Genomic DNA, 24435 nt, shown 5'->3' on the forward strand with positions numbered 1-24435 from the left:
CTGTCTGGCGTTTCGCTCGGTAAAAGTCTTCACAGGAGTCGGATTCACCCGGACCGAGGTCTGTCTTCTTTTTCCATGACAGGGTCCTTCGGCAGCGTTTCTGGTTTTGGAAAGAGCGTCGGGGAGCCTGGTGAACCTGGTACTGGTAGTGGTGAGGGTTACCTTCCTGTTTCTTCCGACGCCACGGTTGTTCTTCTGGTCCGTTGGTTGTGGTCCTCGGCCGCCCTGGAGCTGCGGCGAGGCAGGAAAGCACGCAGTTTGGTGCGCACCTCTTGCGTTGGTCCCACAAAGACTCGGCTTCTCGAGTCCGCTACTCAGGATACAGTGGAGGGTGCGACGGCAGTGGAAGAGCCCAGCGGCTTTAAGGCGAAGAAGAAGGAGCCCTGTGTGGAGTCGGGAGAGTCTGAGGAAGAAGGTTTGCACTTCCAGCATTTTCAGCAGCCTAACGGTAAGGGGAGAGGCGGCCGCAAAAGGGGCAAGGCGCTGGCCAGAACACAATCGAGGGAGCCTACCCCTGCCACAAAACCACCTAGCAGTGCCGTTTCACCGCCTGGAGGTAAGAGAGCTTCATCTTATCTCTCGACTGAGGTGAAATCGAAAGGAGCCAGAGGGAAAGCTAAATTAAAACGTAATCTTACTCCTGTGTTTGATGTAGGATCTAAAATCACGCCATCTCTTCGCTCATATTTCAAAGTAGTCCCACAGGTTCTCCATCTTGCAGAGACTCAGGGCAAGTCTACAAGGATGGAGTTAGATTCGACACTTCATGGCACTCTAACCTCCGTCCCAGTAGTCCTTTCCCCCTTTGGTGGCCTGTTGTCTACACCAGTCCCTGATGGATCTGACGGGTCCTCTGACAGGACCGCTGTGGCAGTATCAGCAGTTCCCACACCTACAATCATACCTATCGTCGAAGCTTCATCCTCCATGGAGGGTGATAGGGTGCTGGTTGACAATGCTTGTAGTAGTTTCGAGGCAGCAGGAGACAGCATGGGTGCTTCCATTGCTTCTGCTCTCGGGGAACCTGGGCGTGTAGGCCTGGGGGGGTTGGAAGTTGCAGTATTGGATCTATCTCTTGACCCTGTCCAGCAGCAAATCTTGGTTCATGCCCCACCTTCTGCCTCATCTTCCGCCCCACCATTTGCCCCATCTTGTGAGGTAGGTGCCAGCATTTCGGCTGCCTCTTTGCTGGCAATGTTTTCAACCCTGTCTCAGGACATAAAAAGAGGGTTCGAGGAATCCTCGGCCATCCAGCTGGAGATTCGGAACTATTGTGAGTCCCTTGATAGCAAGATCGATGGGCTATCATCAAGAACGGGGGTTCTGGAAGAGTCAGTGGCTGCGATGTCTCTACATTTAGATAAAGCAGAAGAGGACATTGGCAAACTCAAGAAAGAGGACCAGGCCCTGTTAGACAGGATGGAGGTGCTGGAGAACAATGCGAGAAGGGGGAACATCCGCATTCTTAATATTCCAGAGGGATCAGAAGGTTCAGATGTCAAGCAGTATGTTGTCCATTTACTGAAGGAAGCATTATGTTTGGATCAGTCTTTGGAGGAGTTGGCAACTGACATTCAGAGGGTTCACAGGGACCCATTTAGACAGAACCCCCAGAGGTCGAAACCGCGTAAGATCCTTGTCAACTTCCATACATATGCCCTTAAAGAGCAGATTCTAAACTTAGCTCTAAAGCAGAAGTCCCTACCCGGTAAGGGGTTCACCTTCCTCATTAGGTCGGATTTATCTAGGGTCACGCTAGAGAAGCAGTGGGAGTTTAGGAGGCGGCTGGACGCCTTTAGGAAACTGGGTGCAACTGCCCAACTAATGTTTCCAGCTTCGCTAAAGGTAATGTATAACAATAAGATGGTGAATATTAGATCTGTCCAAGCCGCCGATGAGCTCCTTTTAGACCTGGGCAACAGGTCATCAGGTAAATAGGGTTTGGTTACCTTACTGATAAAGGTTAATTAAGGTACGTGTACGTTATCATTGACACACACATCTACCATTTCATGGTAAAGGAAGGTAAAGAAACAAATGAATTTAAAACTATAAATATAAAACTAAAAAGAAAAAAACCCATAAATTTTGTCACGGAACACACACTTTTATCTTTGTTGGTTGCTCACTCTGGTAGGGAATTTCTTTTTGGTTCAGGGTTCGGGGGGATAGCGGGAGCTTGAGGTAGGGGTGGCATCTACTGGACTTGATCTGGTTAGATACACCACGGGTTCTCCATGGGTGGGGGAGGGGAGGGGGGTGGGTTCACTGGCTTAGGGGGGAGAATTTTTTTTACATAAAATTCCTCATTTGCCAATCTTTTGTCTCGTTGTATCATGTTCGCCATATGTGCTTGCATGTTGTGCTGCCATTTTTTATAGGGGCTGGGCAGTTTAATGTTGACCCTTGTATTGAATTAAGGTTGGGCGGAGTCTGGGACAGCGGTGATGGCTAGACTAAAGATAATGTCTTGGAACATCAATGGCCTGCGTACTAAATCTAGGGCCAGAACCTTGTTGCAGTATCTTCGTGATTCAGACGCACAGATCATCATCCTCGAAGAGACACATTTGATCCAGGCTGAAATTGATACCTTAGTAAAGGGGAATAAATGGATTGATTTCGCAATTTCTACCTCTCAGTCTTTGACCTCTAGAGGGGTATCACTAATCTTCAAGAAACAACTTAAGGCTAGGGTCTTAGACTCTAAAGTGGACCCTGCTGGTAGATGGGTTATTGCCTCTCTGTTAATTCTGGGTGCCCAACTAACTATGGTAGGGTACTATGGCCCCAACCAAGACGATCCATCATCCTTGGAGGTCATCTTTTCACAGCTTTTGTCCTTCCCCAAACCGGTGATATTTGCTGGAGATTTTAATATTGTCTTAGACCCAGTCCTAGACAAATCACATAATAATAGATCCCGGGTCCCGTCGAAATCAAGATCCTTCTTGTTGGATGCAATGAAGCAGTACGGATATGTGGATATTTGGAGCTTAAGGGCAGGTCAACAGCAGGGTATCTCTTTCAGGAACTACAAGTACCATCATCAGTCCAGGATAGACTTTATATTAGTCAATCAGAGGTTAGTTGACGCTGTTAAGGACATTAAATATCTCCCGCTACATCTATCTGATCACTCAGCAGTAGTGTTAGAACTCACGACCACTTTTTCCACTCCAGTAAGGTCTTAGTCGTTCGAACGCACTTTGCTTTCCCATCCTGACGATGTCTGCTTTCTAAAAACTGAGGTGGCACTTTTTTTAGAGGTAAATGTAGGCTCAGCCGGCATCGGAATGGTGTGGGACTCTCTTAAGGCCTTTTTGAGAGGCCTTATTACAGGTAAAGTGGCCTATAGAAGGAGGGAGTAGAGAGAGGCCGTGGCTTCTGTGGAGGCAAATATAGCTAAGACCCAGCTTGATATCGACGCTAACTCTGCTTCTGCAGACGTCGTTCTAACACCTCTGCGAGGTAGACTTCTTTCTTTAAAGGGCCAATTAGCTTCGATTCTCAATCAACGAGTAAAAGAAAGGTGGGAGGCCAGCAAAATCGCACACTTCCAGTATGGGGAGGGAGCTGGAAAGTTGCTGGCATGGAAAGCAAAAACAGATCAGGTCCGTAACAACATTGACCTGATTGAGGTTAATGATGTCCCTCTGTCCCTAGACGTCGATATCAGGTCAGCCTTTAGAGAATTTTATCAATCTATCTATCATGAGGACAAGAGGCTGGAACCTGTCATCATTAAAGATTGGCTTAGTAAAATCACCCTCCCAAGTCTTTCTGTTGATCAGAGTGAAATGTTAGAAAGCAGAATTTCGGAACAAGAGTTGAGGGAAGCCATTCAGAATGCCAAGAAGGGGAAGGCATCAGGGCCGGATGGCCTTCCTGCTGAAATTTATAGAGCTCTTGAGCAGGAACTTGTCCCTTTTTTGGTAATTTTGTTTAATCAGATTCTACTGGATGGGGTGCGTCCTCCAGTGTCATGGGACAATGCTTCCATAACCGTAATCTTAAAACCAGGGAAGCCGTCAACTGCATGTGGCTCGTACAGACCGGTTTCGATCCTAAACGGGGATTACAAGATATTCTCCTCAATTCTGGCAAAGAGACTGGCCCTAGTTGCTCCCACTATTTTACACACTGACCAGAAAGGGTTTGTTAAGGGTCGGCAGCTTTATGAATTGACTTTTGACTTAATCGGAGCTATAGATCTAGCTGTTTTACAATCTCTTCCCTTGGCGGTCCTTACGTTGGACGCCACCAAGGCCTTCGACAGGGTCAACTGGTTGTATCTGTCGGAGGCCTTGGCAAAGTTCAACGTAGGAGAGAAATTTTGTCAGGCAATTAGTCTTCTCTACCAGCACCCTAGTGCCTGTGTTCTGGTCAATGGTGTATTATCAGATCCTTTTAACATCTCAAGGGGAACGCGGCGGGGCTGTCCGCTCTCACCACTCCTGTTCGATCTATATGCTGAACCATTTGCCCAGAGTTTGAGGGACAGTGTTAACATCAAGGCGTTCGCATATAGGGGTTGGGAGAGAAAGGTGGCCCTTTATGCCGACGATATTCCTATTTTTACATCTGAAGTATGTACGGCCCTTCCTGCAATATTTAAATTGGCCTCGGAATTTGGGGAGGTGTCCGGTTATGAAGTCAACACGTTAAAGACCGAGATGATGACCTGGAATATTGACCAGAGCTCTTTTAGCTCCGGCATCCGGCCGGGAAAGGGGTTGAGGTATCTAGGCCTGGATATTGTAGGGGATATTGATCAGATCGCAACCAACAATTTTACGAAGGTGGCAAAAGAATGTCGTAAGCTGCTTCAAACTTGGGCGCATCTTCCGCTTTCCCTATTGGGAAGGGTCAACCTTGTCAAAATGTCCATCTTGCCTAAGATTTCTTTCCTGTTTAATACTATCCCCTTATATTTTGATCCTTGTCTTATTAAAAAATTGCAGTCCGAAATTAATACCTTCATTTGGAATAAACATCTTCCAAGAATTTCCTGGAAAAAAATCAGGAGGCGCAGGGAGAAGGGTGGGCTCGCTGCCCCGGACCTTCAGGCTTATGCCTGGGCTTTTCAGCTATCGCATGCCAGGATGTTATTAAAGAACCCTGTTGACTATGGTGTGGGGTCTATTTACTCAATGTTGTTGAAGGCAGAAGGTGTGAGCCAGTCAGGTTTTCTCTTTAAATTTGGAGATCCCAAGTTTTAAAAACAAATTAAACTGAAAATCTTACGAGGTATGGCAAGAATTTGGGCCCAGATATCTAAGGCTATTAAAATAGGGTATTATGGAAGTAGGACACCTCTGTGGGACCTTCCAGACAGCCCGGCCTGGTTGGGGGATGCACTTGCTGCACCGATAAGAGAAGCTGGGTTGGAGGTGTGGGGAGACCTATTCGTTGATGGGGACCTGCTTCCTTGGGAGTACTTAAGTAATAAAATCGGCCCGAATTTTTCCAGACTTAAATATTTGCAAATTTCCAGCTGGTCTCGTGCATACTCTGTTCAACTTCCGCGAGGAGGCAAATTTCCCTTGGGTGCGTATTGCTACCTTATAACCCTCTTAGCTGACAAACTTCCCGCAAAAAAGGAGATTTCATCCTGGTATAATTAATCTTGGAGGAAATGGATGGAGTATTCTTATTGCCAGATAAGCTTTGTTCTTCGTTTGTCACCAACTCCAATTTGCAAGATCTTTGGAGTTCGTCATGTAGAATGATGTGGGACATCGTGAAACCTGCTTGGTTACGCAGGAACCATCTTTTTACCATTACCAAGCTTATTACTCACCACTTCGGCTTTCTAAATTCACCCAGGGAAACACGGTGGCCTGCGCGAGATGCGGGCTGGAGGCCGCTTCAGACACTCATATGTTTTTTGAGTGCCCTCACTTGTCCCGATTTTGGATGCCCTAAGTAAGACTCTTTCAGTATCAGTTGGCTCCAATATTGTCTTGAACCTCTCTTCAGTAATTTTTGGTCTTTTGGAAGGGGTTCCCTCTTCGGCCAGGAAGTTAATCTTTTATTCTATTCTGCTCGCTAGGAGGGAGATATGCAGGAAATGGAAAGACTCTATACCTCCCTCTATTAATGACTGGTATGCATCGGCCTTGCAGGTCTCTAAGTTGGACTTGGCTAGAGCTGGGAATCCAGATAAAACATCTTTCTGGCATCTGCTGAATTGGGACCATTGAGTATCTTTTTTTTTCTTTTTTTTTTTCCCCCCAGGTCCAATGATTATGCCATCAATCCCACTGTTGGGCATAGCCATGTCTATATGCTCTTACCAGTATCTTGGTTGTACTCCAGCGACCTCCGTATGGTTTTATTTCAGTGATCATTGTGGTTGAAGCTCTGTTGCTGAGGGATGAGGTCTACGTTCCATTACTGTCCCCACCAGTTGAAATAACTGAGGCAGCACAATGCTTGTAAACCTATAGATTGCTCATTTAGAACCTAGGTGGCAAATGAGGACAAAAACAAAAAAACAAAAAAATGAAAGCAGCTGGTCCCCTGCTAAAGTGGTCACCATCTCATGAAGATTAGGAAGGGGGATGGGCTTTTACCCAGATGGCATTTTTAAGGCTGTGCAAATCAACACAGACCCTCAATTACCCAGAAGATGTAATCAAAATCACAACTTGAGACACCCGCGCAAAAGTTAACTCTGTGGGGGTGACCCAGCGCTCCGTGGACGAACTCAAAAAACGCTGGTATGACCTCAGAGGGAGGTCAAAGGAGAAGGTAGCGGAGAGGCTGGGGGAGCGTGTGGCGACAGGTGGAGGGGAGCCCACTGTCCCACCGAATACACCACTAGAGGACCGAGTGGAGGACACAATTAATCCACAGGCATGCGTGGGCGTGACACAGCTTGACTCCTCCCGACCCACACAAGACACACCAGGTAAGTGCCATGCGACTGCGACCCCCTGTCCCCTAACAATGTCCATGACTCCAGAGCCCCCCATATCAAACCCCAGTCATGCAGCCAAAGCACACCACTAAAGCGCTATTGCATTGTGGGACATGTAGTCTGACCACAATTACCATCTTGACCCATTAAGCCAGACATGTTTAGTGAGAGTCAATCCTGTAGCGACTCAGGGAATGGTAGTCTGCATGCATGTAGGAAGCCTAACTGTGTAAGAAACATGTCACTAATCAACGTCCACTTTACATCACAGGTGGCGTAGAAGTCCCAAGCACAGACAGCGATGGCCTGGTTATGGACATCACGGAGGACACAGAGGGAGACACAAATCTCTCCCCACAGCCCGGACGGTCTGTGCAAGCAGCCGCACCAGCGCTCATCACATCACCTGCCCCTGTGGCCAGTGTCACCCCTGTACCAGCATGCGCTGCTGTAGCACTGCCCGTCACACAGTCCCCAATGGGACATGCTACACCAGCTCCAGTTCGCCAACCAACCCGCCGCCCTGCGGCTGTGAGGAGCCAGTCCAGCGGACTGGTGAGGTGTCAGCGCACAAACATTTCCCGTGCTGGTAGTGAGCAAAATGTGCAAGCAGGTGGGCTATCCATCGAGCGCAGGTTGCTCCATGTGCAAAAGACACAGGCACGTCATCTCGGGCCATCCACCTGCAACTGGACAAGACCGCCCGAAATGTTGCAGTAATGTCTGAGCAGATGACAGCTGCTATGGAGGCCAACACACAGGCCATTAACAGGCAGCGTGCACTCAATCGCCGCAGACACCGGCAACTACTGACCCGCCTGTCGGCGTACACGCGGTCGAACTATATAATAGGTAACGCTACCTCCCAGCTCTCGCGACGCTCCTTGGCAATGCAGGTCCAAATGGTCCAGTGCTGCCAGGACGTTGCGACAGCACTGGAGCATGTGGCCATTGCAGTCCAGGCCATGCAGGCTGCCAACTATGGCCGGGGGGGGGGGTTTCGACGACACAAGTGAGGCTACATCCAGCCATAGCAGCCAGTCCATCCCTCCGGTGGTAGCACCCCGCCGCAGCAGCACGGCCTACTCAGGAGGAAGATGTGGAAAGGAGGGTGGGAGCATCTGCCCGGAGGCGGCATTGAGCATTGACATTGACATGAGGGGCCATGCTGCTGTTACAAGCATTCCCTCCTGGAGGACAGACATATGGCGCAATATGTAATTTATGTACAAGTTAGCACAATGCCAAGTTTATTGTGCTTTAACAAATAAAAATGTTCTGACTACCTTAATCTGACTCATGTCATTATTAATGTCCTCATGCATGAGTCAAGTAATGGATGTGGGGAGTGGGTGCATTAGAAATGGTTCATGCAGATTGCGTTACGGCGCCTGTGTCCCTCAGCAGGATTCTCCCCACCTGCGTGACGCATATGAGCAGTTGTCCCCTTCCGACTCACTGCCAGATATGTCAACAGGGATCCTGCGCTTGGTAGCAATGTTGTGAAGGATGGCACACACGGCCACGATGCGGCAGCAGACCTCAGGATCGTATTTCATGCCCCCACCTGTCTTGTGCAGTATGCGGAACCTGCTTTTCAACAGGCCAAATGTCTTCTCAATACAATTCCTTGTGCGTATGTGTGATGCATTAAATCGCCGTTGCTGTGGTGTTGCAGGGTTGAGGTATGGGGTGAGGAGGTACTCACGGAGAGCATAGCCGCTGTCACCTGAATGAAAGGAGCCGAGGGTGAGTGCCTGTTCTGCGCAGCTACATGATCACAGTGTACAATTTTAGGGCATGTGTACTTACCTAGTAGGTGTCCTTCCCCAAAGTCTCCCCTGGCCAGTCGTGTGTGGATGCCGCTGTGCCTGAAGATGAAGGAGTCATGTGTGCTCCCCGGGTACTGTGCCACTATGTCTGTGATGATTATTTTTGCATTGCACACCATCTGGATGTTGAGGGAGTGGTAACTTTTCCGGTTGCGGTACATGTACTCAGTTTCAGCAGGTGGGCAAATATGGATGTGTGTACAGTCAATACATCCAATGACGTGTGGGAATTGCGCTACATTGTAAAATTGCAGCTTGGTCTCATTGAGGTCCTGTTGGCTGGTGGGGAATGATATATAGAGGTGGAGCCGGGTCAGCATTGCCTCCAGGAAACTACTTAGTCAGCGGGACATGGTGGGCTGGGATATCCCCCCTGCAACAGCGACCATCCCCTGGAAGCTACCGGAGGCCAGGAGGTGCAGGCAGCACAATACCTGCACATGTGTGGGCACGGCATTGGTCCTCCTTGTAGGGTGCTGCATCAGGGGGTCTAGGTCCCGGATGAGCTTGATAATCATAGCCCCACTCAGGCGGTACTTGACATAGATTTGCTCCCTGGTTTGGCCCAGAAGGGTGACCTGCTGGCGGAAAATCCGGTCCTGTATCCTCCGTCTGTTGCTTGCAGCTCGCTGCAGCCTACGCCGCCTCACCAGCATGTAGAGTCCAGGCATTGTGGGAATCCCCAGGCTCCAGCTGCATGTCCTTCAAAGTGTTTGGTCAGCCCTGCCCCTGTTGGGACTAACCTAACTGTTTTTCAAAAATATTTTTTTTTCGCTACTGGTTACCACCTGATTTGAGTTCTTCTTAATTTGCGCGTCGCTATTAGCGATTTTATCGTTTTTCGCTAATAGCGATTTTTCATGAATGCCGATTGCGACTGATTTGCGAGTTCGCAATTGAATTCGCAGAATCCATGGATTTTCGCTATTTCAGATTCGCAATTGCCCTTCCTCCAGGATTCTGCGAATTTAATTGCGAACTTGCAATTTTTATTTTGCGAATACGCAATTTTGGTATTTTCTGTTTCTTGAATTCCTTTCCGTCAAATTGCGCTCGCAATTGCGAATTCGCAGCTATTGCGATCGCAATTTGGCTTCATGAATCTAGCTGATAGTTTCCTACAGTAAACAAGCATCTGCAATGCAATCGGTCTCACCTTTTGGACCTTATATGTATTTAGCTGTGCAGCACATTAGCCTGGGTGCAGAAACATCTGCTGTTCTTTAACATGGAGTAAAAGTAAGCACCAAACTGAGTGACACGCCAGGTATGGGAACACATTGAGAGAAATATTGCCTTTCAGCAGGAAATGGTATGGTCCAAAGCTCTGTTTTTAATATAAAATCAGGGCCTTCAGTGGTCATATCACTGAAAATACAAGATTTGAAAAAACTATTAATGTCTACGGGTGCTCGTGGAAGACAATTTCTATGGACTGGAATCTAGATAATGCTAAAGTGATTCTGGTATTTTACTGACCTCTGCTGGTCGTTTTCTATCAAGAAAGTTAAATAGTACCCCATTATGGGACACACGGCGCCTTGGCACCCTAGCAAACACTAAAGGCTTCAGACAATGGGACCTAATAGGCATTTCTAAAATTGGGGACATGTGGCATCAGGGAGCAATTATCACGTTTGAGGCCCTGAAAGACAAATTCGGAATGGCAGACACCGAGCTATACCGCTATACACAAATCAGACATGCCCTACAGGGCGCCATTCCCCCAGGGACCACACTAGCGGACTCCTCCCCACTGGAGGATAGACTCCTTACTGACCACCTGGACAAAAAAGCAATCTCGCTAACATACCGTAAGCTCCTCAATAATCTTCCAGACCCCATGGCGGTACTTCGAAGCAAATGGGAGGTGGAACTGGGAGATATAGACGATGAGGATTGGCTGTATCCGTTGGGTTCGGCTAGAGACGCAGCCATACCGTCCCGGTTGAAACTTATACAGCTAAAAGTGTTACACAGGGTGTACTATACACGCACACTTTTGTACAAACTAGGACGCATACCGCAGCCAGACTGTCTACGAGGATGTGGCATGCGGGGTACATACTATCACACAATATGGGAATGTCCTTCCATACAAACATACTGGAGGTCCATCATGTCAGAGATATCGGAAGCTAGTGAAGTGGACCTAGCGCCAGAACCGAGGTGCTGTCTCCTGAATATATGGTCACCTACGGACCTCAATCGCGGATTGCAAACATGGGCCACACTGGGTATGACCTTAGCAAAACGGAACATTGCTAGGACATGGGGATCTACCTCCACACCCTCAGGGACACAATGGGGGAATGATATGGACGCAGCAATGGTAGCAGAGAAGGCAGTATATATGAATAGGGGGTGCCCGAAAAAGTGGTCCCGGATATGGGAGAAATGGAATATGTACCGCGGTAACATATGCGAACCCCCACAGGACCTGCCAAACCCGGACTCGAGTCCATAGAATGAGGATGAGAATACATTGGGTACGGGATAAGGCCATACTAAGTAATAATGGGAAAAACGTGAGGAATGTACATAATGCTTGGATGATTTAAAGTACAAATATACGAATAACTCTCAGACCATTGATACACAATGTTATGTAATACGTTACGAACTGTACTACCGAGACTTTGTTGACCGGAGAATGTATTATTGAATGACACTACACACTACCAATATGAGCAGTGAACACATTTCAATGTAAACGATTAATTGAATGAGGTCAGTATCTCAATGTCTTGTGACTATGCAAAAAGCCAAATAAAACTGTTTAAAAAAAAAAAAAAAGAAAGTTAAATAGAGGCAGTTGGCAGAATTGTTTTTTAAAAGAAAGTCCTTCAGCAGAAAGCAATTCTGGTATTTTACTGACCTCTACTGGTCGTTTTCTATCAAGACAGTTAGATAGAGGCAGTTGCACAAGCAAAAAGCAATATTGGTATTTTGCTGACCTCTTCTGGTTGTTTTCTATCAAGACATTTAAATAGAGGCAGTTGACAGAAAAAAAGTCCCTAAGCGGAAGCAGACAAGTCCTAAGGCTGATCTCCAGAGCCCACAAAGTATATACACATATAATTATATACTAAAGTATATACAAGAGGTCTCAAATGCTCGACCTAAAAATGAAAAATGAATCTTTCCATTACCACATTAGTTTTCTTACTATATTGTAAAGACAATTGCTTAGATGTATACAAGTAAACATTAATATTGCTAGTAGTGACAAAAACAGGAGGTTCTTGAACTCTTTCATCCCAGTACCTCTCAAACAATGTTTCAATAGAGCTGATTTCCTTTCTGGTTCACTCCTCCCCCTCTAAAACCTCCACTTTTGCTAAAAACACAGCCTCCCATGTTTCCCAGTCCATGGGTAGTTTACCCAGATATCCCTTGCAAACCTCAAGAAATATATAGGTTTCCGTGGTACCAATTTTTCACTTTTTATATTTTACCAAATGAATTGCTATATACCCGGTACACAAAGACAAACCATTGCAAGACGCACCTCAGTTATTGGCTCTGGATACCTCGGGTTCTTGGTGAATTTACAAGTCCTTTATATTCCCATAACCAGAAGGGTCCAGCGGATGTAACGGTATATTGCTTTTAAAGATCTGCCATACTTAGAAGAATTCACAGGTGAAAACGTTGGTACAAATGACAGTTTTTTTCAACTCAATTTCAATATTTTTTCATTTCAATTGTTAGTTTCTGTAGAAAAACCTTGAAGAATCTACGCAAATGACCCCTTGCTGAATTCAGAAGTCTATCTACCTTTCAGAAATGTATAGGTTTCCAGGATCCATCATTGCTTTCACACCTATTTTTACCATTAACTGGAAGGAGGTTGAAAGCATAGAAAAAACATAAAAATAGGCTATGTCCCAGTAAAATGTAAAAAATTGTGTGTAAAATATTGGTTTTCTAACAAACGTCTGCCTGTTCCTGAAAACTGTGAAGATGGTGATTTTAGCACCACAAATCCTATGTTGAGACCTTTTGTAGGGAAAAACGGATTATTTCTTGAAACCTTATGTGGACAAAAAGTTACAGGGGCCTAAACGCAAACTACCCCAAAATGCCCAAAAATGGCTTAGCACAGGGGGGTGGCGGGGGTAGGGGATGCCTAGCAGCAAAGGGGTTAAGCAATATGGAAATTAGGCATTTAGATATTAAGAGCAAATGTGAATACATTAAGAAGAGAATGAAAAAAGTTTCGTTCTTAATTAAGAGAGCATTCTTAGTTACCATTATTCGTGTCTCTTGTTTTGACGTTTGCAGTAGTTGTCTTCATTTTAGGGAAAGGAAATATGAGGTATATTTTAAATATTTTAAGTATATTTTCTAAAAATATTAATAATAACACTAGTAAGTAGAAGAGTCTGGTAGAATAAAAATATGCCTTTCATTCTTTCTTTTAACAAGTGCATTCAGAACAAACTTTCATGGGCAGTGGCAACAGTCACGGCAAAAATGTGCAGTTTTATCAAACTGAGGACTATTGTGACTTTTGTGGTGTAATCATAATTTTGATACACTAGAGCTACCCATTTAGAAGCAGGCCCTCCATTTACAGAACTCTGTATCTTTGACGCCGGAGCTCTCATTAAAATCTGCCTCTGGTTTGACAGTGTCAGTGTTTGTTGTTGGGCGGGACAAGGGGAGAGAGTCGAGCCACCTTGCTCTTGTGCAGGAGCAACAGCACACCAACCCCAATGTTTCCACAGTGATGAAGTGCATACCTCTAACACCATATTTGTCCATCTTGGTGGTAGTGCTTCATTTTACAATTATCCATTGCTTGGCACAGATCCAGTACAAAAGGGGGTGGTGGAAAAGGGGGTGGTGGTGATGGACGGAGCATCAGAACCAATCAAACACTCACACCCAGTAAAAAGATCTGGGTTTGATCCATCACCGTTCTTTAGCCCACTCTGCCACCCCAGTTCAGACATGGCTATATGCAAATCAGTCTGACCCTGTGCCTCATGGGAACAGTCCAGCCCGAACTGCCAAGCCATGCCTTCCCTGGACCGGAAACAAGCTTCCGAGGACCGGTTTCTGGCATTCCAGCCGTCTTCAGCCCAGCTTGCTTGAATCCAGTGGCAAAGTGACCAAGGGACTCACGTCTGAGCATACCCTGCCACACTTATGGTGGCCAAAGCGGTACAAAAGGGGGTGGTGATGGACGGAGCATCAGAACCAATCAAACACTCACACCCAGTAAAAAGATCTGGGTTTGATCCATCACCGTTCTTTAGCCCACTCTGCCACCCCAGTTCAGACATGGCTATATGCAAATCAGTCTGACCCTGTGCCTCATGGGAACAGTCCAGCCCGAACTGCCAAGCCATGCCTTCCCTGGACCGGAAACAAGCTTCCGAGGACCGGTTTCTGGCATTCCAGCCGTCTTCAGCCCGGCTTGCTTGAATCCAGTGGCAAAGTGAGCAAGGGAGCAAGGGACTCACGTCTGAGCATACCCTGCCACACTTATGGCGGCCAAAGCGGTACAAAAGGGGGTGGTGATGGACGGAGCATCAGAACCAATCAAACACTCACACCTAGTCAAAAGATCTGGGTTTGATTCATCACAGATCCAGGGCTGCCAAAGCAACTATGCAATAACCTTTGATCTAACATCTCTGTTAGGCAAACGTTCCTTTGACCCTTACTTTCTCTCTGCCCTCAAAAATAGAAGAGAGCCTTCAAAAATGAATAAATCTTCTCCTTAGTTCTTTCATCAGAGCCACACAAAGTGCAACTGAATCAAGAGGTTAACATAGAATGCTTTTTTCGAAATAAGGGCCGGACCTATTCAGTTCCAGAGAGCTGTTGAAGGTGTCTTTAGAATTGCATCAAGACTCAGACATAGACACGTGAAGGAGCCTATTCACATCTATAAGGCAAAATCTTCTGCAGTGGCCTTGAATGGAGCTGGTGGTTGGGGGTCATACTAACTCTCGTTTACTTCATAGAATTGAAGATAGCTTTCTATGTAAGCTGTTGGCAGAAACAAGGTCAGTACCAAGGTCCAGAGCAAACGTAACCTGTCAGCCAAAGTAGGGCTGAACTACCTGAAGGATTTGATGGGTTTGCACCTATTTTATTATTGTATACAATCTGGCATCAACTGGAGTCAGGATTGTCAAAATCCCTTTTCTCCATTGCCTGGACATTGATAATTTACTAAGAGTTCCGTGGTATTCATATCTGAAACATACTTTCTCCTACATAGGTGTCCTCCAGTATTGTGATAACCCCGGGGTCTTAGGTATAGTCTCTAAAGATACTATAAAAAACACATATTTAAAATATACGGCTAGGATGCGTAATTTAAAGGGAGAATATTTAAGAACAGTAGGTGCACATTCGGCCCTATGTGTTTCGGCATGGCTAGAACCATAGCTGACCTTTACCCAAGATTTTTAATGCAGATTTTATCTTACTTGTTTTAGACTCAGTACTGTGCATTTTATAATTGCTTTCCCAATACCTGTCAGGTGGTTTGATTCACTCCCTAAACGCTATTAGTGATCTGCACCACCTCAAAGCATGAGCTTTGCACAATTTATAGTGTTTTGCACCGTCATTTTTTGGTACCTTTTGTGCCCTACTAACATTAGCCAAAATCATGCAACTTTAGCATATCTACAGAAATTACGGTCACCCCTATACATGTTATGCTGTTTTACATTTTATCAAGAGCGCATTTGTAATGCTGCCATTTTATGTGTGTTTTATTTTTTTGTAATGAATTTGTAAATATATATATTTATCCATTTGTATTCTGCTTTTATAGCCTTGAGCCTAATAAAGTATTTTTTGATTCAACCCTTACACTCCTAATTACATGTTCACTTGTCTTTCATAGCTACAAGCTGCATAGATAGTGTCTTGTTTGTTTAGAGTGTGAGGCGGTGCCTGGACTGGTGTTCCCAAAGAGCTCAGATTTAGTTTATTATTGACTCGTATTCAGAAAGGTCTATGCATTTATTGATTAACTGCTTTGCCTTAGATGAACTAGGAAGCATCCCAAAACAGTTTCTTATGCTCTGCTGGGGGAATTATCCAGTGACCTTCTGCGATAAACCCTTAGGGGCAGATTTACAAGCCCCTTGTGCCACTTTTGCGTCACTTTTAACATGGGAAAAGTGGCGCAAAGTTGGCGCAAGGGGCTTGTAAATCTGCCCCTTAGGGCCAGATGTAGGAGCCCAAATACCGGTCGGTAACGGCCGATTTCAGCCGTTACCGACCGGTATTTGGGTTTTGCAATGTAGGGGGCTTAAAATTACAGAATCAGTATATTTACAGATTCGGTAAAATTACCGAATCGGTAAATTACCGAATCGGTAAATATACCGATTCTGTAATTCTAGATGTAGCTGGCACTTCAAAGAGTGCCACAGGCCCTTTAGGAGTCGGTATTTACCACCCAATCCTATTGGGTGGTAAAATACCGAATTCCAGTGTACATGCACATCTGTGCATGTACACCTATGCCATGTGACACACAGACATGCCCTTAGGGCATGTATGTGTGCCACATGGCACATAAGCCTGCATTTGGGGTGCTACAGGGTGTCAAAGTGACACCCCGTTCCCCCTGCCAGGATTCGTTATTTACCGATTCGGTAAATACCGAATCGGTATTTCCCATTGATTCCTATGGGCTTCAAAGCCCATAGGAATCAATGGGAAATACCGATTCGGGGCCTCATTTATGAGGCCTTGCGTCAGTTTTGCGCTTCCGATGCGTCACTTTTTGTGACACATCGGTGGCGTAAAACATGCCTCCTGTTGCGCACTATTTACAAAGTGACGCATCTAAGCAAATGCTTCACTTTGTAAACCCCTGCGCTACATTATACCTGCGAAAGGTATAATGTATGCAGAGGGGGCGTTCCCCCGCAAAAAGCCTCGTAATAGTGACGCAGTGAAATCTATGAGATTTCACTGCGTCACTTTTAGGACGCTGTTGCGTCAAAATCTTGCGCCTGCCTCACAGCAGGCATAAGACTGATGCGGACGCATTGCTGGAGTTGCGTCACTTTTGTGACACACTCCAGCAATGCGTCACTTTTGCGCTTACAGATACGTCAGAAATACTGACGTATCTGTAACTCCTTGCGACATGATGCGTCATACATTAAATATGACGCATCAGGTATGTCGCAAGGAGTGCGCACTGAGAAGTGACGCATCGCTGCTTTCACGCAGCGATGCGTCATTTCTCATAAATGAGGCCCCTGGTATTTACCGAATCGGTAAATACCGAATCTTACAGATTCGGTAATTGTATATTAAAAATTACCTACATCTGCCACCTTCAAATTTACCGATTCATAAATACCGAATCTGTAAAATTCTGTATTTATGAGTCGGTAAATTAGATTTACCTACATCTGGGCCTTAGTGCCTTAGTGAATGGAATGAACTCAGGTGATTGTTCGCTGGTTAGTAGTAGGTTTCTTTAATATAGCACTGAAAGCAAGTCAAGGTATGGCTGTGAGTCCATGAGGAACACAAACAGCCTTAAGGATTAATCAAACATGCTCTACATTTAACTCACTGGAGCTTCTTCTTTTTAAGCCGGAGCTCATGTTATCATGTCCAGTCTAATTTTGGCTTCTGATTGAGAAGGAAGGACATTTTTTTGTGAAGGACCGTGATTTCAATGTGAAATGTATTTTTCAAAGTTTGTGATTTATGCCTGGCTTACTTGTGTTACTTAATTTCGTAAGTAACGAGTTTTGGTAAGTCGTTTAGAAACTACTTAAAACAATACAAACAGAAAAAAGTATGAATTGTGTGAATAACCTATTCCTTTCGTAAGTAACGACTTTTGGCAAGTCGATTAGAAAATACAAACAGAAAAAAGTATGAATTGGCGGAATAACCTATTCTTTGTTGCTAGAAATCCGCTAAAACGCATTTTATTAATAGTGGTTTGAGGTGTATCTGCAAGCAGGCCAATTTTAAGGATCTTTGGCAACCAACATGTTGACAGTGGAGATTGCCAGCCCTTAAAAGGACTCTTTCACACATTCATGATCTTGTCGTACATTGCCTCTTTGCTCCTTGAGACCTCTTAATGTATGCCCTTTGATTTTTAGCGGAGTCTGTGACAAATCGCCTGAAGGAAATCCAGCTTCAACGAGATGACTTTGAAATCTTGAAAGTGATTGGTCGAGGAGCTTTCAGTGAGGTAAGTGTAAAGTTTTACTAACTTCTAAAATGTGTTTAAAAATGGATACTGAATCTCTAATTGAATGGGGTGCCTTGTAGGCATCCTTCCAAATTGCGATTCTGATCACTATCTGTCAGTGGTTTGTTACTGGAATTCTGGTGGCAGATCTTTGACAAGTTACAAACTCCCAAATTAAAGTGGTAGCCTATTCCCAAAATGGAAGGAGATCACTTTCCTTTCCTTGGTGAATTGTGGTAAGGGTTTCTGATGGAGTATCCAGTGGTCTAGGATACCACTCAAATCACTCTCTATTTTTTATTTTTTTTTTACTTTTAAAAGCAGCCCTGTTTTGTTTAAGGCAATCATGCACCATTTTTTTTTAAAGATTTCGTGAGTTATAATCAGTCACAAAGATCGTGGTCTACTGACCCTAGCAGGAAAATCCTCTGATTGTCCTCAATCAGAGTGTGTCACAATCTTCAAGCTACATAAGGAAAATTAATTAGATAGGTTGAATTCTGAATAATTTAGAATCCTTATTTTGCGAACCACCCTCCTACTGCAAAGGTTGATTTACAAATTGAGTTTCTGGTCGCAAAATGACTGTTTGCAATTTGTGACCGATTTCTGTGACCAGAAGAATAGTACATCCCGTAGCTAATTTCTTGTTATAAGGATAGATTTTGGGTCAATAGGTGTTACATTTAGCCACCAGTTTCAGGACAAGAATATCTCATTTAACTTGATTTTGTGTTTTACTTATGTATATTCTAATCTTTTTTTAGTTAAAAAAACAATTGTTGTATAGCTCATTGTTTATTTTTGTAATGTGTGAGGCACCGAAATACTTAAAAGTTATTTAGAGATTGACAGATGCAGGACATCTACTAAAAAAATGACAGATTCCCAGTCCATCCTATTTGGAATGTATACCCACGTATACACTCAAAAAAGGACCAACAGATATCTACCAAAAATTGATAAATGCCCCACAGTCGCTAAAAGCTAAATAACTACAACAGGCCTTTATTGGTCTGTAAATCTGGAAGTACGGCATTCAAACAACTGATGGTATGGTGAAGTAAGTGCTGAATTTTTAAAAAGCCACATTTTTATGGCACCTCAAAATTGTACAAAACCAAAGGGGATGATGGACGGAGTGTTGAACATTGCAAGCACTCACCCCCAGTCAACTGATCTGGGTTTAATCCATCATCATTCTTTAGCTCACTCCACCACCCCAGTTCAGACATGGCCATATGCAAATCAGTCTGACCCTGTGCCTCATGGGAACAGTCCAGCCCGAACTGCTAAGCCATATCTTCCCTGGACCGGAAACAAGCATCCTGGGACCGGTTTCGGGTTCATAACCCTCATCAGCCAGGCTATCTTGAATCCAGTGGCAAAGTGAGCAAGGGACCCAGGTCTGGGCATACCCTGCCAATTTAGGGCAAACTTACCAAAACCAAAGGGGATGATGGACAGAGTGTTGAACATTACAAGCACTCACCCCCAGTTAACTGATCTGGGTTTAATCCAGCATCATTCTTTAGCTCACTCCGCCACCCCAGTCTGACCCTGTGCCTCATGGGAACAGTCCAGCCGAACTGCCAAGCCATGTCTTCCCTGGTCCGGAAACAAGCATCCTGGAACCTGTTTAAGCCTCACCAGCCAGGCTATCATGAATCCAGTGGCAAAGTGAGCAAGGGACCCACGTCTGGGCACATTGGAGACTTCTGTTATTCTTCAATTAATGTGATTCCTTTTTTTGAAAAATGATTTCACCACAAGCTAAATTCTTTGTCACTTAGAAACAAAGGCTAACACGTGTTATACTATTGGTAATGTCACTTCATCAGGGTCAGAGAATACGTTTATGACACTGTTCAAAACCAGATCTGTCTTTTACAATAATTTGGTAAAAACGCGACACTGCAGTATGAATTTAATTATTCAATCTCCTAGATAATCATATGCCATTTCTTGAGGATTTGCTAGCACTCTCTACTGCTTTATTCATGACATATTCAGTGTAAGCCGTCTCTGCAAACTTTTTGTAATATTCCTTACTTCTTTCTGATACTCCAGTTGAGTACTACAAATCCTTTTTTTATTTTTTTTATTTTTTTATTTGATATTTTTACGACAGAAGACAATACAACATAAAATACAGAGCCCATCCCTCCCTCCCCGGTCGAGCAGATCAGAAAAACACAAAATTGGCCATTTGAAAGCCATTAAAAGCTATACAAAACGATACTGAAAAGGAAAATCTATGAGTTATGTTAATGCGTTAACATTCAATTTCGTAAAATAGCAAAGTTGAATTGCGGTTTAAGCCAAACAAACTGGTTACTACAGTATATATCATTGCGTTTTAGACCATTCTATTAAGGGAGACCAGATTTTTTGTCCCTTAATCTGACTCTTCCTGCCTTTGTTTTTGTATATCGCCATCTCTAAATTAAAAATAGCTAACAATCTTGCAAACCATTGTTGATATGATGGGGCTATAGGATCTAACCAAGCCGAGGCTATACATATTCTCATTACGGCCATCGAGATAAAAATCAGTTCTCGACCCGCTTTGTGGTTAGCAGGGTTTGTAACACCCAGAACTATAGTTTCATCTGATAGATTGATCGTTATTCCAAGGATCAGAGTCAGAAAACGTGTAATATTTGTTTTAAGTGGAGTTAAAACGGGACAGGAAGAAAAAATATGTATACAGTCCGCGTTTTGTAGATTGCATCGAAAACAACAAGTGCCTCTCCCACTGCCCCATTTAGATATTTTGTCCGGGGTGTAGTACATAAAAAAACATGTTTTATAAAATTGGGTTTGAAGTTTAGTAGACATGAGGACCGTTTGAGATAACCCTAATGAGTGGTCAAATTCCTCAGAGGAGATCGAAATTTTACTTTGCCACTTCTGGATAATTTTTTGAATATCACTCGTAAGATGTGTCAATAATAGAGAATATACCTCCCCGATCTTAAACTTTTTCTCTGAGTGGCTTAAAATGTCGGCTATGTCTATTTTAAACATGATATCCTCTCTCATGGTATGCCTTGACAAAAAATCTCTAATCTGTAGATACTTAAAGAAGTCTTTCCATTCCAGATGAAACTTATCTCTCATGGTTCCAAAGGAGTGTAGCCCCTCTGAGGAGAAAAAACATCCCAAATGAGTGATCCCAGCCGCATTCCACCTATTAATACAGCTGTCTCTAAAGATTTCCGGTAGGGAAGGATTATTATAAATTGGTGTATAATATGATAAATGACCTAACCCTACCATCTTCCTCACCGATTTCCATACCTTAAACGCTCCAATAAGCGTTTTTAATCTCACTTTTTTGTGATAGCTATCGAATAGATATCTCCACAGATAGCCTGTGCTGTTATCCCCCAGTATTATCCGGTGAATTGATGGGGTCTCATTACCTTCCCCTACCTCTGTCCCATCGAGATGGAAGAGTTCCTGGCTATTTAACAAGACTGTTGCCCAATAGTATGTTTTAAGATTTGGAAGCGCTAAACCCCCTCTTTCTTTGGGGAGCGTCAGCAGTTTGTATGAACGGCGGGGTTGTTTGTATGACCAGATAAAGTTTGTAAAGATACGCTCCATTGTCTTAAACCAACGGTCTGAAATTCCAAGATTAATAGCTCTGAATATATACAGTAGCTTTGGAAAGTAGACCATTTTTAGTGCGTTGACCCTTCCAATCAATGAGAGGTGTAAATTGTTAATACGGTGGAGATCTTTCTGCATTTTATTCAATGCGGGTTTCAGATTTACGTCGACAAGTTTTTCTAAGTCAGATGTGATGGTCACCCCTAAGTAGGTAGCAGATTCTGTTATACGCGAGTCTGTCATATCACAGTTATTATTAATAATAATCTTGGTTTTTCCCTGGTTTAGTGCATACCCTGAGATTTTTCCGAATATTTTGGCCTCTAACTCAATAGTAGGCATCGCCAAGTTTGGATTGGAAGTAACGATTGCAATGTCATCGGCGTATGCAAGGGTTTTTGTTAAGTAGCCTTGTGTCGATATTGGGGCTATGTTCCTACTGCCTTCCAGTCTTCGAATAAACGGATCGATATAGATGGCAAACAACAATGGGGAGCAGGGACATCCCTGCCTAGTTCCTCTCGTAATTATCAATTCTTTAGAGAGGCAGCCATTAACCATTACCATGGCACGTGGATTATTATATAACTTTTGGGTTGCCTGTATAAAAACCTGTTTAAATCCCACCCGGGACATGGCCTGCCAGAGGAATTGCCAGGAGACCCTATCAAAAGCCTTCTCGGCATCGAGTAATATTAACGCCATAGGGTCTCCTGCCAACTGAGTACTGTTGAATAAGCTGATTACCCGCTGTGTATGATTTGTGGTTTCTCTCCCAGGAATATAGCCATGTTGGATATTGGATATGAATTTATGGATAATTATTGAAATACGATTAGCCAGTAGTTTGGAATACATTTTTGAGTCAGCATTTATTAGAGTAATAGGGCGATAGGAGCCCATCTGGTCCGGGGGCTTGTTTTTTTTCGGAAATATCACAATATTTGCCCTGGACCATGAATTTGGAGGTTGTCCTCCTCCAAAAACATGTAGGCATAGATCTAACATTATTTCTTGAAGTGGGTCTAAAAATGCTATATAAAAGTCTAATGGGATTGCATCTAGTCCCGCTGCCTTCCCACGGGAGAGATCCTTTACTGCTTTTATTATTTCATCAAGAGTAGGGGGCTCTTCTAGACTTTCCTGATCTTCTATGTTTAATTGCTTACAGGTATCTGCTTCTAAATATTCGGTAGTCATATCTTGGTCTATTTCTCCCTCCTCTGTATACAGTACACTGTAAAAGCGCCAGAATGCTTCTCTGATCTTCCCTGAGTCAGTTACCCTACCTTCTGTCGGGTCATCGATCTCGAGTATAACATTCTGTGTGGTCTGCTGTCTCATCTGTATAGCTAGCTACTGCCCCATTGTTTCGCTAACTTCATACATTATTTCGCGATGGGCTGTAGCTTTTTTTACTGCCTTAATAGTGTATTCATTTGTGATTGACGCCCTTGCTATTGCAACCTGTTGCTGGATATTATCTATTTCCTCTTTATTGGAAGGACCACTTGCCACCCTTATAAGATCTTCTTCCACCCTCTTTAAATCGTCCTGTAAAAGTCTTAGAGTTTCTCTAGTACGTTTGTTAATCCTAGAGGAATATTGTATGGTTTCTCCCCTAATTCCTGCTTTTAGGGCATCCCATACAAAATTTACCGTTGTGCTTCCTTTATTTATTGCTAGGAACTCAAGAATCCAGTTTCTCATGTGATTGCAATATTCGTTCTCAAGTAGCAGAGATCTATCAAATGTCCAGCCTTGTTGTTTCTGGGTTAAAGAGGCTGTATCAACTGTACATACCAGGGGGTTATGATCCGAGAGAACACGAGGTAGCTTTTCTAGTTTAAATGATGATTTTAATGTTAGAAATTAAAAAGTAATCCAGCCGGGCATGTGTCTGGTGAGGGTTAGAATAAAACGTATAGCCAGGATCATTAGAATTATGGTTCGAAAACTGCCACCCATCTACCAACCCATGAGTGATACATAGCTGTTTGATAGCTCTAAATATCCTTGGTTTTCGGCCCCGATATTGCCAATCGTCTTTAGTTGACCAGTTATGTGGAAGATTTATATTGAGGTCACCACATATTATGACTGGTAGCGGCCAGTTGGTAAGCTCATTAGATAAATAATTGATTACTGAAGGGTCATCATTATTATTTCCGTAAATTGAGCAGATGGTCATCATTAAGGATTGCCCTATCTGAAATTCTGTAATAACCCATCTGCCAAATTTATCAGATTGTGTTCTGTTAAATTTAATCCCTGTCCCTTTAGCTAGAAGAGCTACTCCTCTAACCCGGCTCCCTTGTGTAGTTGCACCAAACACGTTGTACCCAAGAGATCTCAAAATATGTGATTGTGACCCTTCAATATGAGTTTCTTGTAGGCATACTATATTGGCACCCATTGACTGTAAACCCACTGCCACCATCTGTCTTTTTTTTATATCATTTAAACCGCAAATGTTTAATGACAGTATTTTTAACATCCCCATCTATATTTCTCTTTTTTGTGTTGATTTTGTAGCTTTTTTCCTTTCCATTCCCTAACTAATTTACCCGAGATGTATCTGACCTGCCCAGCCTTCCCCCCTTCCCTTATCCCTCCCCCCACCCACCACCACCTTTGAAGGTTACCTGGTCCTGCTTCGGCCAGGGGTGCAACGTCCGCGAAAGCGGGCCCCGTGATCTGGGCTTATTTTCTTAAAATAATTAATATGCTTTACTAGTTATATTTGGATCATGACTTAGTTAATCTGGTTTTGTATCAGTTTTTAGATTTACCTAACCTGGTCATCTAACTTACTGATTATCCACATTTCCCTAAAAAATAGTTAATTC

The 24435-nt window shown here is 43.9% G+C and overlaps 1 protein-coding gene across 3 annotated transcripts in view; it reads left to right on the plus strand.

Annotated features, from left to right (window-relative positions):
* Positions 1–24435, plus strand: part of DMPK (DM1 protein kinase) — a 1011012-nt gene that overhangs the window by 330202 nt on the left and 656375 nt on the right. For all 3 annotated transcript variants that reach the window (XM_078660914.1, XM_078660912.1, XM_078660913.1), the window contains exon 2: positions 17877–17968. In XM_078660914.1, coding sequence (XP_078517040.1) covers positions 17877–17968 — 92 coding nt within the window. The remainder of the gene's footprint in view (positions 1–17876; positions 17969–24435) is intronic.

The sequence above is a fragment of the Lissotriton helveticus genome, chromosome 9 (assembly GCF_964261635.1).
Source record: "Lissotriton helveticus chromosome 9, aLisHel1.1, whole genome shotgun sequence".
NCBI lineage: Eukaryota > Metazoa > Chordata > Amphibia > Caudata > Salamandridae > Lissotriton > Lissotriton helveticus.